Raw genomic sequence first — 14,988 nt, 5'->3', positions numbered from 1 at the left:
AGGGAAGTACTGATATAGTTATTACTTCAAGCAAGTATTTCCCATCTGTCATGGTGATACCTGGAGACCTGATGGACCTTAATTTGACACTGGCAGCATGCAGTCAGAGAAGGCACTGTGCTTGGCTGTGCTCTGTGATTTTAAGAATCGCCTAGACTCAAATCAGTTGAGGTCTGGCTACACAGGTATGTTTTCTGGCTCTTTCTGAGAGCAGCCTGGTGGGCTTCCCAGTGCCATACAGACCTTCAGGCTATGCTTCTCATGCTCAGCTGAACTCTTTCCATCTGTCACCTGTTGTTGACTGCCTGCCCATCCTTCCCAGGCATGCTGCTCAGGAGTATGTGTTTTGGTAAGGTTTTCTTCATGGAGAGGAGTCAGTTATATGTGTTGCTGTGTTACAGAGAAGGTGTTATCCAAGAAAGAAGTACATTTTTATTTTAAAGCCAAAGATGATGTGGTTTCTGATGTTCTGCATTCCCAGGGGAGTTCATTCTGTGCTCACAGATAAAGTCTTTCTCCTGCACAGATGACTGCTTCCCAAGAAAAAGACTGTCAAATTCAGTAGGAAGGCTCACTATCACTCCTAGTTCCTAACACTAACAATTGTGCAATTGCACATCTAATTCTTTGCTAGACATTGATCTAGTGAAACCTTGCTGTCTGCAATAATAGAAAATTAAGTCCCTCATGTTCTGGATGAGGCTAGAGCATGAAGTAAAGCTGTCAGAGAGCCTGAGTATTGTATTTAATTTAGGGCTCTGCATACGTCCACGGGCAACCTGCTGCCAGTGTAGCCTAAAATATACTCTTCATCTCACAGTAACAGAGTTTGTGCCTTACAACCATTTCATTGTATGGCTTATTATTAATTAAATTCTGGCCATACGCTGAAGAAAATGTTAAGTCCATATCCCTACAAGTTTACAGTCTAATGGCAAATCCATCAAAACATTTAAAGATTAAATTCATAGAATCATAGAATGGTTTGGGTTGGAAGGGACCTTAAAGATCATCTAGTTCCAACCCCCCTGCCATGAGCAGGGGCACCTTCCACTAGAGCAGGTTGCTGAAAGCCTCATCTTTGATCTAAATGTCGCCCTGAAGGAGTTTTAAACTTGCAGCCCATAAACCTAATGACACAATCTTCATTTCCAACTATTAGCACTGTGTACTATACAGAAAAGTGTGATGTAAGATCATATCTTTATTTTGTCAGTGAAAATAAAAACTACATTCTCTACTGGTGAAGAAAACCCAAACAAAAAGCCTGTTGCATCTTGCTGATAGAGTCAATGCAATATTTTGTGCCGTATTGTTCTTTTTCTCGTTCCTCTGTTGCTGAAACAAGAAAAACTGTAGGAGACATAGCTGAGGACTGATCCAAAACAGTGCAAAGCCTCTCTTTTTTTGCCAGTGAGCTTTGTTTAAGACTTTGATCATTGAGGAAAAAAAATATTCCTAGGTAGAATATTTTTAATTCAGCATGAGTTTGTTTCTTGAAAGAGGGGGATGATTGTTTTCAGTAAAATAACATCAAATAAACCTCTGTTCTATAACGTGGTGACTCAAATGACTGAAATCAGAGTATCTTACTGTTGTAATGTTTTCCCCCTGTTTTTAGCTGTGGATAAAGGAATATGCTCTGTCTGCTGTGATGCAAAAGCACCTGTCTGAGAAACAAGAGAAGATAATTCAAGGTGTTGTAAGCAGACTAGGATGCCTCAGTGATGAGTAAGTTTGGTTTTATGAGTAAGCAGTTGGGTAAAACTGCACTGCTGCATGCACAGATAAAAACTTGTGTACGTTACATTGTAGAAAGCAATGTTGAGAGACTATGAACTTTTTCAGACAGAGAGGCAGTTACTCTAGCTTTTTGTCTAAGTATCAAAACCAAATTTTAAAAAACAGACATACCATGACTCCCAGTAAGTAGAAAAAATAGTCTTCTGTGATTTGTCAAGTGTTGTGCTTTCTGTGTATTTATTCCTGTGTTTGTGAGTGATTTCTAATCTTAAACCAGCATCTCTGCACTCTGTATTGGAGTTGGATTTCTTCAAGGTAAAATGTTCTGTCCAGCACCATTCAGCTCTACCTTTCTTTTCTGCTATTAAAATACCACTGACCATTGCTTTGCAGGATAATGACTCTTCTCTTGCATTCTTTCTCTGTATTCACCAAGGAAACTTTTAGTTTTATCTGATCTTTGTACAGCTAAACATCTCTTTGATAGAAATACTTCTTAAAAAAAACAGAGTCCTCCTTTATCTGCCTTGTTTTGATTAAGATATCAAATGACTTAATTCGCTGTGGTCTTCACATTACCAGTGATCAAAGCATTTGAAGACTTGTCTATTTGGAATATTGGTATTATTGCCATTGCACTCCTTTATTTTGTCTCTGCTTTTCTGTTCAACCTTATATTTTCACATTCTCCGATTTCAAGGTTTCCCAAGATTCAGTATGTAGAGAGCTCATGGTGCCTTGCCTATACACACAAGTTAGATACAGGCACAAACAATGTCATCCCAAATGTACACACAGATTTCACTCACCTGGTCCAGAATAAACTTCAACATTTGCTCTCCTGTTTAAAATTCACCTCAAACTTGCTTCAGCCATGTCTGCCCTGCCAGCTAACACTGGCCTCTTCAGTGTCTCTTTAGAGTGTTCCTCCTTGTTAATCCAAGATATGTTCTCCCGAATTTTCTTGAAATAACTTTTCTGTAGTTCTGATTACGTTCTCTTTTTGTCTTATTTCAAATCTCCTATTAAAAAATTTATTATATAATTATAGATGATTATTTATCTCTTTTCTTCCTATTTTTATTTTAATTTAACTTCAGTGTGACAAAACTAGAAGTCTATTACACCAATACCATTCTTTACACCTAAGCATGCTTTGTACAAGAAGACATTACACAGAGTGAATAGTAACTCTTGTCATCTTTGAGCAATGATTTTGTTGAACACAGTTGTGCCAGCAGCTTAGCTGATTGATTTTTAATGGTCCTTTTTACAGGTCTGTTAACTATATATTGCAAAAACACCGACTTCTGCTGTGTTCAGTACTCGCAAGGTTAAGCCTTCGAAGACTTGGAATGGCAGCCCTGGCCCGCATGAGACTGTCCAGAAAGAAGAGCTTGCTTCAGGAACTGAGAGAGCAACATACCCTGCAGAAGGGATCCTTCCCCTGCCAAGATGAGGACCAGTGGCAGTTACAGAAGGCAGTGGTAGGTACAGTGTCCGGGTTTTTCTCCAGAGGTCTCATATGTTATGATGTCTGGCATTAGAAGTAGCTGTAGAAGATCTCAGAAAATAAAAATGTTGAAGTTCCAAATAGAAAGGAAAATATTCTCCGTCAAAAATGCACTCACTGCTGGCATAGGAGGTCCCCGAGTGTGCCTGTTTTAGTTTGGCAGACATTTAAAATTCCATACCCATAATTCCAATCCATTGGCTAGCTATCTGTGATATGCGTTATCATAGCAGGCTTATTTAGCTATTTATTTTATATGAAAATACTAATTAGGGAAGGCATGGCAACATATATAAAGGAGTTCTACACAAGTTACTGCTTCAGGGTAAGATAAATTCCTACTAATTCTGCTAGGGATCATAATATGCACTTGAAAATTTCTTACTTGGGCATCAGAAGAAATCCCTCGGCCAGATTTAGTAAGTTCTTCTATACTGTCATCATTTTCATTCTTTTTTCTTTCTCTTCCATCCATGAGATGCTCAGCATCCATTCCCCTGCCATCCTTTCAAATAATCTGGCTCCTGAAGGTCAAGGAGATGGGAGAAAGTTTAAGGGATTGTTAGACTTGATATTCCCACAGGCTGGGAATCTTTTCAAATCTGTTTATGACTGTGTTTTTTAGGGTTAATTAAGCATTGTTCACTATTTACTTATCTGAATTGGATATTTACCTAGAACAACACTGAATTTCAGATTTTAACCTCAGAGGACCCTCCCAGGGAGTGTCAGTGATAGTCCCTGCCCAACCCACTGCTGCTTCACATCTAGATTGAACCCATCCAATACTTTGCAGCTCTGTGCTCAATGCTGTCACTGTTTAATTAGCTGAGAGATAACATTGTGCTTTCCTCTAATTCTGGTTTGTATAATACAAACCCTAATTCTCCACTTAGAAGATGAATAAGGAAATCCTGTCTGCTGCCATTTTCATAATTGATACTTCTGTTGAAGTAGTTTCTATTAAGTGTGAAAATCTCAAAATCTCATTAACCTTCAGAAGAAAAAAAATATTAAATAATAAAACACAAATACACAGACATTGTCATGTCTATCTGTTGGTTTCATATAAAATGTTAAACAACACTAAAGAATCCTAGCCTGGACATGTTAACATGACATAAATAAAGACGTGTCAGAATAACCCAGCTTTAATAGGGACATCATTATTTTTCACAGATGAATGTGGACAGAGCAGGTTCTTTTCCTGCTTGCATTTCTTATTTCCAAGAGGGAATCAAATAGCTACTGTCAAATCCCTCAGAATAATTTAATGTTATTTAGTATTAAATGAGAATATTAATATATGAGGGATATGAGCAACTCAATAGAAAGCAATCTATGGAAAACTAATACATGTAAGGAAAAGAGAACAGGTTGTACTGATGAGCATGTACTATTGTGTGCTAAAGAAAGTTTAGAGGGAAAGTGAATTTCAAAAGAAGCACAGAAAGTGGTGGCAAGGAAAGTCCAAAGACATCAGGAGACTAGAACTCTTCTAGCCTAAGAAAGAGGTATCTTCTGGAACATCATAACTTTAAAACTGGCATAAAAGATGTGAATAGGGGACATGTTTTCACTTGTTTCTAATTTCTTGTTTCTCATAAAAGAAGAGAACACCGAGCAAAGCTATTAGATAGCAGGTTCAAAATTCTGTATGGATAAGCTGTAGAACTCACCACCTCAGGATGCTGTAGATGCCAAGAGTGCCAATGGTTTCCGAGTGCTATTAAACACGTTTGTGACCTCTCCAAAGGGCCATAAGTACCAATATACCAACTCTTTCTCAGGTAGACCCCCACAAACTGTATGAGTATTCCAGGTGCATAACTATATACTTGCCTTGTTCCTGTGCACTTTATCGAGGTATGTACAATTATCCCTTACAGGACTCAGGATATTTGACCTAGATTGTTCATATTTTTAATAGAAATAAGGCCAAATTCAACAGTACAGAATGCAAAGATGGGAATACATAATTTGGAAATGACTAATGGGATAGGATGCAGCTGTTATTGCCCCTGTAAGGACAGAGGCAATAGTTTTGTTGCAAAGACAAATGTGTTAAATAACTGTACATAAACTTTCCGCTGGAAATTATATTATTCTAAGTATTAAAACAATAACATTCTGAATGGGTGTAGGACTATCTTTTAAAGTGAAACTGACTGAGTTTGTCAGCATGTTTAAATGGCAGTGCTATCTTTTTGTCTGATTACCAGGAGTCCCACATTCTAGAAGAAGAGGAGAAGCTTGAGGAAGAAATGCAGCAAACCCAGTTAGAATTTCACCAGCAGCTAGTCACAGAAATTCAAGAAGCTCTTCAGTTTCTTCAGCAGCACATGGAGCAGGTGATTGGACGGACACTGCTGCAGCATGCTCGACAGGAAGCTGGAAAAAAGAGTTCCGATGATGGACAGGACTTCAAGGTACACAAATGTTCAACAGCAGTTTTCCAAACAATATGAGTGCTACCTTGCTAAAATGGAAGACAGTTTCGTTTATGCATTACCCTGTGCCTACAGGAGACCATTACAACATGTGGTAAAACTGAAGATACCTTGCATAGTATTTGCAAACTAACACGGAGAAGTAAAGTGTTTTCTAGTGACTTGTTATAGCAGCCAAAACAGGTTTTATTATGCCAAACCTTGGAACATAAAAAAATTGAGAGAGTTCTTGATGACAGAGAATAACAAAAATTAGTAAGAAATGGAGATGGTTATCTATTGTTGAAGATTTTATGGTTAATTAATAGTATTTGTATATTAACAGCTGAATATTAATTCGTAGATAAATAATTAAATAAAAACAAAACTTGCTTCATAGGTTAATAAAATCATTCCAAAGTAATATTTGGATTTTCTGTATAATGGAAAGCGGTAGTAGAACTACACATATATTGTAGCTACACATATGTTGTATGTCAGGTTGACAGGTAAAATGGGCTATGAAGATTGAACAGATAGGGTTATGGCCCCTTCCCAGATGGAGATGAGGCACATTAGAAAGATTTTACTGTATTTTTTTTTTTTTTATGTTAAAATATTCCATGGATGAATAGAAATAGGTACCTGTTTTCTAGTGTCTCAATTTGCCATGTTTTTAAAGCAAGAAATTCACAATTCTGTGTTCACATACAAAATTAGGTTGGGTCTTCAGTTTTAGACAGATCAAAACACTTCACTTTTTGACTTAGAAAATGAGTTGTGACTGGTACTGTGTAATGCAGGAGAAACTGGTGGAAGCTGCTGTAGAAAGTGTGTATGGGACCAGCAATAATATCAACAGACTGGTGCAAAACTACTACCAGCAATTAGGAAAAATCACGGAAAGCTATGAAGGGAAAAAGCTTCAACAATTGAAATCCTTACAAGGTATGTATGATATTGACAACTGTAACATAATTCTGTTTTTTTAACAGATAAATTAATTTTCTTGTCACTGGAATGATTGCTTTTAAATATAACAGAAATTTGCAACAAAGCAAAGTGAATGTGTAAGTTCATTTCCATCTTTGAAGGAGAAGTGGCAGAACTGTAATTATTAATAATTACTTGAATTACAGTCGTAGATGCAGATGTTACATGAAGTTTGATACAGATACACACAGAAAAATTAGTTAGTGTTGGAGATTGTAGTTTAACCACAGGCTGATTCACCAAGCTAAGATCAGAGATACTACCATAGTCACAACCACCGGCAGTTGATTTGCTGGTGCTCTAAACCTCAACACAAGGCAGAAGAATTTAGAAAGGAAAGAGTTCTACAAGTATTAGGTTGTATAGCCAATATCTCCCATAAACACTGTTCAATTTTGCACATTAATATATGCAAATAAAATCATAGAATAGAATCATAGAATTGTTTTGGTTGGAAAAGACCTTTAAGATCATTGAGTCCAGCCACGGAATGAATCAATGAATCAAATATTTCTAGGGGACGCTGTTGGCATTAAATGAAGTTAGCAAGTTAGCGAAATGGCAGTATCATCAGGGACTAAGTATTTGAGAGACATGGAATAGATTTTTTTCCTAAAAATAGACTTAGCAATTTTAAATAGAAATTATTCTTTATTCACAGAAGAGAGTTTTTGAAGAGGAACAGGCATATCCACTCAAGGCTGAGATACAGAGATGAGTTGGTAGGAAGGATTTGTGAGCCCTAGTAGGAGCTAGATATGCTCACTGGTTATAGGACAGAAACAATCTGTTCTGCACTGCCCTGTTGTGAACCATGAAGACTTTAATATTGGAAGCTGAAGTGCTAGGGTTAGGCAAAATCTATGCGGGGATTTTTGACAATCTGTATTTTAGACATCGTCAGGTGGCAAGGCAGCCAGTTACTTAAATTCTCACAAAGCCCCTCTAAAGTCTTCTATTAGCTGTGATTGAGCCAGCTACAGAGTGTAAAATTGCTTTGATTTTAGTTCCTTTAAACAGGAATTTAAATTGAAGCCTGTTCCAGAATGCTCCTCTGATCTGAGCTGAGATGGATGTCATTACACACTTGAATGTCCTGTTTCATCAGTGTTTTGATATTGTTCTCAACTGGTCTCCCAGTTAAGTTGTGAGACCTAGAATACCAGTCCCTAGAACCACAGGCAACCTTCTGGTAATTGCTCATTTAGATTATTTTTTCTCCTAGAGTTTGTGTGGATATATTATTGTTTCAGTGTATTGGTGTTCCATGAACTTCAAGGAAGGAAATTACATGTGTAAGCAGAGTATATTTTCTTTTCAGCTGAAGAAAAAGAAAATCCTTCTGCTGCAGTGTAAGCCTACAGGCATGAGGGAGGATGAGTGTAATAAAAGCAGAAGTGTTTTAGATTTAGGTGGCTAGAGAGAAACCCAACTGAAATTCACAGATCAAATTAATTGGTACAGTGAAAAAATATTGCAAACCTACATGTGCATGCTGCAGCCAGATGAGATTTTCAGTATCAACAGATAAGTACTTCAGCTTTGTTGGTGTTTTTTACATTAGGAGTGAGCATTACCATCTAATAAGGGACTTCAGTGCTTTAGTACATGTAAGTCTTTCTTTAACCTAAGTCCACATTTGTGATGCAGAACCCCACTCTTTTCTCAGTTCAGCTGCTTTATGCACTTAAATTTCTGTCTGTGATTCTTAACAGCCCAAAGCTCTGCTCCATGGCGCTGCCAGGACACCCTAAGCCCGGCTAGCTAGCCAACTGCTTTCCATCCAGGCTCAGCCAGAAGGCAGAGCATCCATGTTTCTTCTTTTTCAGAAGGGGCTGATATGTTAGGTGATCTCCAAGCATGATTACCACACTGAGAGTGTGATCCTTCTGACCAAATACTCTCATAACTTCTCTCTGTAAAACACATGTTGGAAAAAATAGTGTTGGCAGTAGAGCCACCTACTATGTGATAGCCCTGGGGTTAGAATGTCCACATAGGAAATTTCTTATGTACGTCATTCAGTGATAGCTAAATTGGAGTCAGGAGAATAATGCTGGGCTTCTCTCTTCCAGTGACTGGGCTTAGTGTCAGGCTATAGGATTTTACTTTTTTGGGTATCCCTTGGCCTAGTAAATCTGAATTTACAGACTGTCTGGCACAGCCACAAGAAAAAAGGTGGAGAGCACCTCCCCTCTCCCAGCCAGCCCAGCCCAGCCTAGAGTGCAGCAAGTAACTGCTCCTCGATGGTGCTGTTGGTAGAAGAGGTGCCTGACAGCCTCTCCGAGTGTTCAGAAAAGGTCAAATGCTCCCCAGATGATTGTTACATAGCCTGATCTGTTACATACCCATCCATCTCCCTCCATCTGTGCTTTATTTAAAAGCAGTGATGCAAGGAAACCGGTCCTGTTTGTCAGACGTGCCCCAAGCTTTGCTGCCAGGCAGGACTTCAGGGGCAAGAGTCAGGAGCCTGGTCAGCAGATAAACGCCAAGTTACTTGTGGAGTGTGAACATGTGCAAAAGTACCCAAAATATTTTGCCATCAAGTGAGAACATGTCTTGTGAAGTTAGGCACTCCCAGGACTAAGTGGTCTCCGAGCAGAGGTTTTCTTTATATTGCATTTTTAGTTTAGGTATTACAGTTCTTACTTAAGGCATCAAGGTCTTTTAATAAATTCTGTACTTTGAATTCCATGTTAATCAGCCTAGTGGGAGAAGCAGATAAGAATAGGAATTCAGTGACACTACCATCTCAGCTAAACCATGCACAAACTATTGTCTGTGCAGTGCATCACAGTGGCAGAGCAAGAGCGTGTAAGAAGTGCTTGATATCCCTAAGGAGCAGTAACGTTGGAGAGACTACCTAGAACAAGGATTAATTTGTGCTGATGCAAAACATAAATTGTAAAGTTGCCACAACTCAGAGTTTGTAATTTTGGGCAGAAGATTTTACAAAAACATTATTTCAGCAGAAAGAGGTGAAAGGAACAGACTTAGAAAGAAACAAGAAAATGAACTGGCATTGAAAGAAAAGCAGACCAAAGGCCTCCTGAACATATCATCCGCAGTCCATCAAAGGTAAGAGCAGGCAGCAGCACTGCTGACTCTGTTTAAATGTTTGAGTGTTTGCAGATCAACATAAATGTCTTGCTGAATAAATGTTTTGGTTTTTGCATTTTATATTTGCCTTTGATGGAATAGATGTATCTCTTTCCAAATTACATCTACCCTTTGATCTCAGAGAATTAATTTCTTATTAAATAAACTTTTTGATGCTCATTAATTACAGATTAAAGAATTATTCATAAACAGTTTGAAAAGAGAGATTGAAAAACAATGCCAAAACATATGCCAAATTTTAAAAGAAATATAACATAAATGTAGGATGGGAACCGCTGCTGTCTAATTCATTATGTTCAATCTTTTCTGCTCTGAACATCAGAAGTGCTTGTTAGTTTGCTGTTGAGTGAACATGTACCATAATGAAGAGAAAATGCTTGAAGCATAAATAATACTCAAAATGGCAAGAAGATTACAATGAATACCTTGGACAATCAAGATTACTTGCATTAAATTTAGAGTGGAATCCCTCAAATATTAATTAAATAAAGACCATATGTAATTAATTACTCAGTTATGAAACTTAGAGTCTAGTCAAAAAGCACTGCAATTCCAAAGGAATAAGTTGTCATAAAAAGCTGTATGACTTGGCATGCACATTTCATAGTAATTTTACTTCTTTACTCTTGGTTTATTATCCAGAACAAGACCGTATCTGCAATTTAGACATTCTAAATTGAAAGAAATCATTGCCCACTTTCTGATTTTCATCCTTGTTTGAATTATTATAGAAATGGATTCATGTAATTCATTATCAAGTTTATAATTTATTCTGACATATAAATTCACTTCTAGCTGTTGTCTCAGTTTTTTCTCCCTTAATCTATTCTAATGTTTTTTAAAAATACAATCAAATTTGCCTTCATGCAAGCAGAAATACAGTATTCAGAAATGTAATATTCAGTATCGGAGCTGGTCTCATAAACATTAGTAATCAAACCCATTTTCCTATTGACATTATGATTTCTTTTACAGTCAAATCCCAGTCCTGTGTAAATTAATGACAAAATTTCCATTAATTCATCTAACTTCTATTAAACCCAACATAGATTTTTTTTTTTCATTTTGCCCTTGGTGCAAGGTTATGAGTGTGAGTTCAAAAAGGAAATTTTGAAAGCTAACCTTCTGTAAGCATTGACCATTACAGTAGCAACTTCATTATGTGTAGACGTCAGAAACAATTTGTGTTATCTCCTTCCCTGAGGAATGTGATGGGTGATTGACAGTGTTGCTTCAAGGTAGATCAGGCAAAAGAACAGAAGAAATACAGATTCAGCGAAGTTGCAGTCATTCAGGTTCTACTATATTAATATTAATCTTTAACCAGCAAAATTAAATAAATGAAGAATATAGTTGCCAGTGCTCCCAGTTGCCAAGTTTTGAATTACCATGTTTCTGGCTCAGTCTCAACCTGGTACTGAAGAACCCTGAATGAAATGCCTAATTCTTAGTCCCTTATCCTCACACCTGATCCTCTAGCAGCTTGTCTCTTTGGCAAGCAGACAGTAAAGCTGACTTTAGAAATGTACAATGGTTTTGAAAGCAGGCTTCAACATTAGAGCTGAACTCCAGGTCTCAAAGTCCAGACATGGACAACCTAAACTCCTGCTGCAATTCCTACCTCTGAAAGGAGCTTATATTGCATAGAGAAACTAAGCAAGTTATTAAAATTAAGTAAAACTAACTAAAAATCTACCACAAAATTGTTTGTCCTAGCAGAAGCTGGATGCACTGATACTGTTGATGAGTCTTTCTTGCTACAGAATCTAAATACACTTTGCCAGGATTGTGTTCCTCCCTTGATCTGAACATAGGTGATTTTAAATTTCCTTTTGCCAGGATGGTGCTGCAGCAAAATAAGGTTTTGTCTCAGTTTGAACTGCAGCAGCAAATTCGTCTGGAGTCTCTGAAACAAAAGCTGCTGGGATTGCATCACCTAGAAACTGAGTTGGAGAATCAGCTAAAGGTAAATCAGGGTAAAATGACTCAGGGATCTGAAGCAGTCTATGGTGAAACATCGGACAGGTTGTAAGGGTCTCTTTGCTGTCCCAGTTGAAACTGGTGCAAAGATTCACCACTATCTTCATGATTGAAGCTATGGCTCAAAACCCAGTAACACATATGGACAGTTAACAGTTTACAATTATATTTCCTACAAAAAGAACTTGGAACTTGGGGCAAGGTGGGGGAGACAGACACATTATATTCTCTGTCTTGCTTATTGACAGTTCTGTATCATGTCTGTTGCAAGTATAGATTCACTTTTTGATTACTTGAACATTTCTGCCTAATCATATGGGGACTATCCAGCCTCCCTACTGGTGTGCTTGAGTTCATGGCCATGACAAGGGGGATCAGGCTGAAACGCAGTGTAGATGTGACCAGCCAGGTTTCACTTCAGATCTCCTGCTGCCCATCACACGCATGCTCTCAACCTGTTCATGTCAAGCGCTGCTGAGAAGCTAGAGTTACTTCTCCTCACAGAATCTCTTTTCAGTAAGAAACACATCAGTGATACTAGCTCTGTTGTTTCCTGTGTTTCTGCAATGACATACGCCTTTTTTGTCATGCTGTGTGTAGAATAACATAACCCAGAATCAAGCTGTGTTGTGTTAACTGACTTCTGGTTTATCCTTGTGTGCAGGAAGCAGAGCAGGACTTTGTGAGTGAGTTGGCTGCGCTGGCCCGAGTTCCAGTGGTGGTGAAGAAGCCTTCAAAAAGGAGCAAGTTGGCAGGTTGGTACAACCCTGGATTGTTTTAAAACACACATCATCCCACATATCAGTGTATATTTTGCAATATAACACGACAGAGTTTTAGGAGAGATTTTTTCATCAGTGCCATTTCCCTAATCAGGATATAGAAAAGTAAGGCAATCTTCAGAGGTCACCCAGCCTGCCAGTAGCAGAGCCACAAGTGTCACTTTTTCTTACTCCAGAGCAGTCCTTTAGCCAATAGATCACGTTGTGTCCACTGAGGTAAGGCTTTGCTTTCTTCAAACCAGAATTATATTTCATGTCTTTATCATGTTCTTTAAAAAGGACTCTGTTCACCTTGTTCACTATATCTTTGGGAGGACAGCAAAGCTGAATCATCCTGTTGTCATTCTCCTGGTAGTATAGAAGAATTGGCCTTCCCATACACATGCTCAGAAGTAAAATCTTGCTGAATCAGGAAATTTGAAATATTTATATGAATTTACTGCAGTTTTAACAAATTAGTCTAATTTGTTATGCAAGAGATACTTGGGTACAAACTGTCAGAATAGCAGTTGTGTACCCTGATCTATATTTGGAGCAGAACATGCAAATTCTTGTCCTTTGAGCCGTGCAATTCTGCTGTCATTATCAGAGTGAAACATTTGACATTACATTTGAAAGATGCTGAAAGGTGAGATAGGTGCCTGAAAGGGAAAAGCAGCTCACTCACCTGGACAATTTTGAAGTCTCTCTTCCCAATTGGTTCTTTCTCAAGTGTGTGGAGCTGTTTGTCCTGGTGTGCACCATGACCCCAGGGACATGTGGGAGCTTAGCTCAGGGCCCTAAAAACAGTCACTGTTCAACATCAGATTGTTCTGATTCAAATCACATGAAATTATGAAGTGAATTTTTTTCTGTTTGCTGGCAGGAAAAAAGCCATTTTCAATTGCTTGCCACAAAAATATATGATAGGGCTTTCAACTGTTTCACCTTATGGAAACTTCAGTGTTCAGCAAGTATGGAAGTTCAATGTGTGCTCTGTGAGAACTAACCGATAGTGAAAAACCAATATTCTAGACTAATGTAAAGTGGAATGATTTCTTTGGAAAAATAATGTATATGTATGAAGTGTTAGAGTATATATTTTTGCTTTAGGTTAGTCAAAACCAAACAAGCTCTGCTATCAGTGATTTTTTTTTTTTTTTTTAATCCTCATGCATTTGGCAATCCAGGGGAAAAAACAAGCTCAAAAATAAAGACCTTTCGGTCATCAGAATCAGAAGACAAAGATAATTCTCATGAAAATATTCAGGAGCCCCCTGGACTGACTTCTGGCTTATGCAGGTACAGTAGAGGCTAAAAAAAATGGGCATGAGAATAAAAAACAGTACAAAATCATCTACTTCATAAGCAGGTATGTCAGTCAAACACAAAATATAACATCTGCACTAGCTGAGCTTCTTCCTAATGCTTACTTCTCACATGTATTTGACCATTTTTTTTCCCCATATTCTTTTTTTAAATTTAGGAAAACCATCCAAGGTTGCTTGTCTGTGCTGTTACCTATTTTATGAATAACTTTGATTTTAGTTAGAGAAATGAGAAATACTGTTCCCAAATATCCCTTAATTAGATTCTTAAAACCTGAGTCACAGACAGCATAAATCAGCACAGACAAGTGAATCCAATGGAACTAGGTTGACATGTAGCAACCAAAATATGGTCTGTGGCATTTAGGCTTTCAACTTCCACCTTTATTTCAGGAACAAAGGCAAGCGCCAGTCTTTGGCTGATGAGGGTAGCAGCTCTAACAATGATGTTCTTGATAGATGTTTCAGTTGGCTTATGCTGGGGTGCTAACTAGAGGAGAAGAAATGGCTACAAACCTGAAAGAAATGGCTACAAAACCATGCCAGCTGATTACTACGGGCAGATCAAACCAGCCAGCTGGTTGCTGGGGCTTGATATATTGAGCAGAGAAAATCCTGTTGACAGGCAATGCAAACGGTTGGTTCTCAGGAGCCACAGGCCTTTGGGGAAAAGTATTTATCCCCTGAGTGACCTCAGCCTGGGACTGACTTCAGGAGATGGCTCCTTTCCCTGATGGCATCAACCCATTTCACACACTCCTTTCCCACAGCCAACAAGGGATACGTGTGTAGGGAACAGGGACACAACAAAGGAACGTTTATCTTTATGCAACTTTGTTTTGGCAGCCTCAAAAGGGGCAGCTGAAACCAGTGAGTACAGAAGTTATAATTACATAGCAAGTGCCTTTCTTCTCTTATGAAAATTAATTGAGTTTTAGAGAGAATTGTAACATTTGAAAAACTCTGTCTAGAATTTTGTTTTATTTTTCTTGTTTATTTCTTTCAGAGACAGGTTACAGAGTCCACATGAAGGGGAGACTGAACCAAGGAAAAACTCAAAGATGCTAAAAAAACGGGGCAACAGGTAGTAAAAGCATTTATATGAACTGTCTGAACACAGA

The 14,988-nt window shown here is 38.1% G+C and overlaps 1 protein-coding gene across 1 annotated transcript in view; it reads left to right on the top strand.

Annotated features, from left to right (window-relative positions):
* Positions 1-14,988, top strand: part of EVC (EvC ciliary complex subunit 1) — a 42,881-nt gene extending 27,893 nt beyond the window's left edge. The window contains exons 8-16 of the mRNA XM_010177676.1: positions 1,622-1,731; positions 3,020-3,230; positions 5,479-5,685; positions 6,489-6,633; positions 9,648-9,756; positions 11,638-11,764; positions 12,443-12,533; positions 13,730-13,841; positions 14,874-14,988. Of these exons, the coding sequence (XP_010175978.1) occupies positions 1,622-1,731; positions 3,020-3,230; positions 5,479-5,685; positions 6,489-6,633; positions 9,648-9,756; positions 11,638-11,764; positions 12,443-12,533; positions 13,730-13,841; positions 14,874-14,955 (1,194 nt within the window). The 3' untranslated portion in view covers positions 14,956-14,988. The remainder of the gene's footprint in view (positions 1-1,621; positions 1,732-3,019; positions 3,231-5,478; positions 5,686-6,488; positions 6,634-9,647; positions 9,757-11,637; positions 11,765-12,442; positions 12,534-13,729; positions 13,842-14,873) is intronic.

This window comes from Antrostomus carolinensis, unplaced genomic scaffold, assembly GCF_000700745.2.
Source record: "Antrostomus carolinensis isolate BGI_N321 unplaced genomic scaffold, ASM70074v2 scaffold1991, whole genome shotgun sequence".
Lineage (NCBI taxonomy): Eukaryota > Metazoa > Chordata > Aves > Caprimulgiformes > Caprimulgidae > Antrostomus > Antrostomus carolinensis.
The sequence above is the reverse complement of the archived record's forward strand: the minus strand, read 5'-3'. Positions and strand labels throughout refer to the sequence as shown.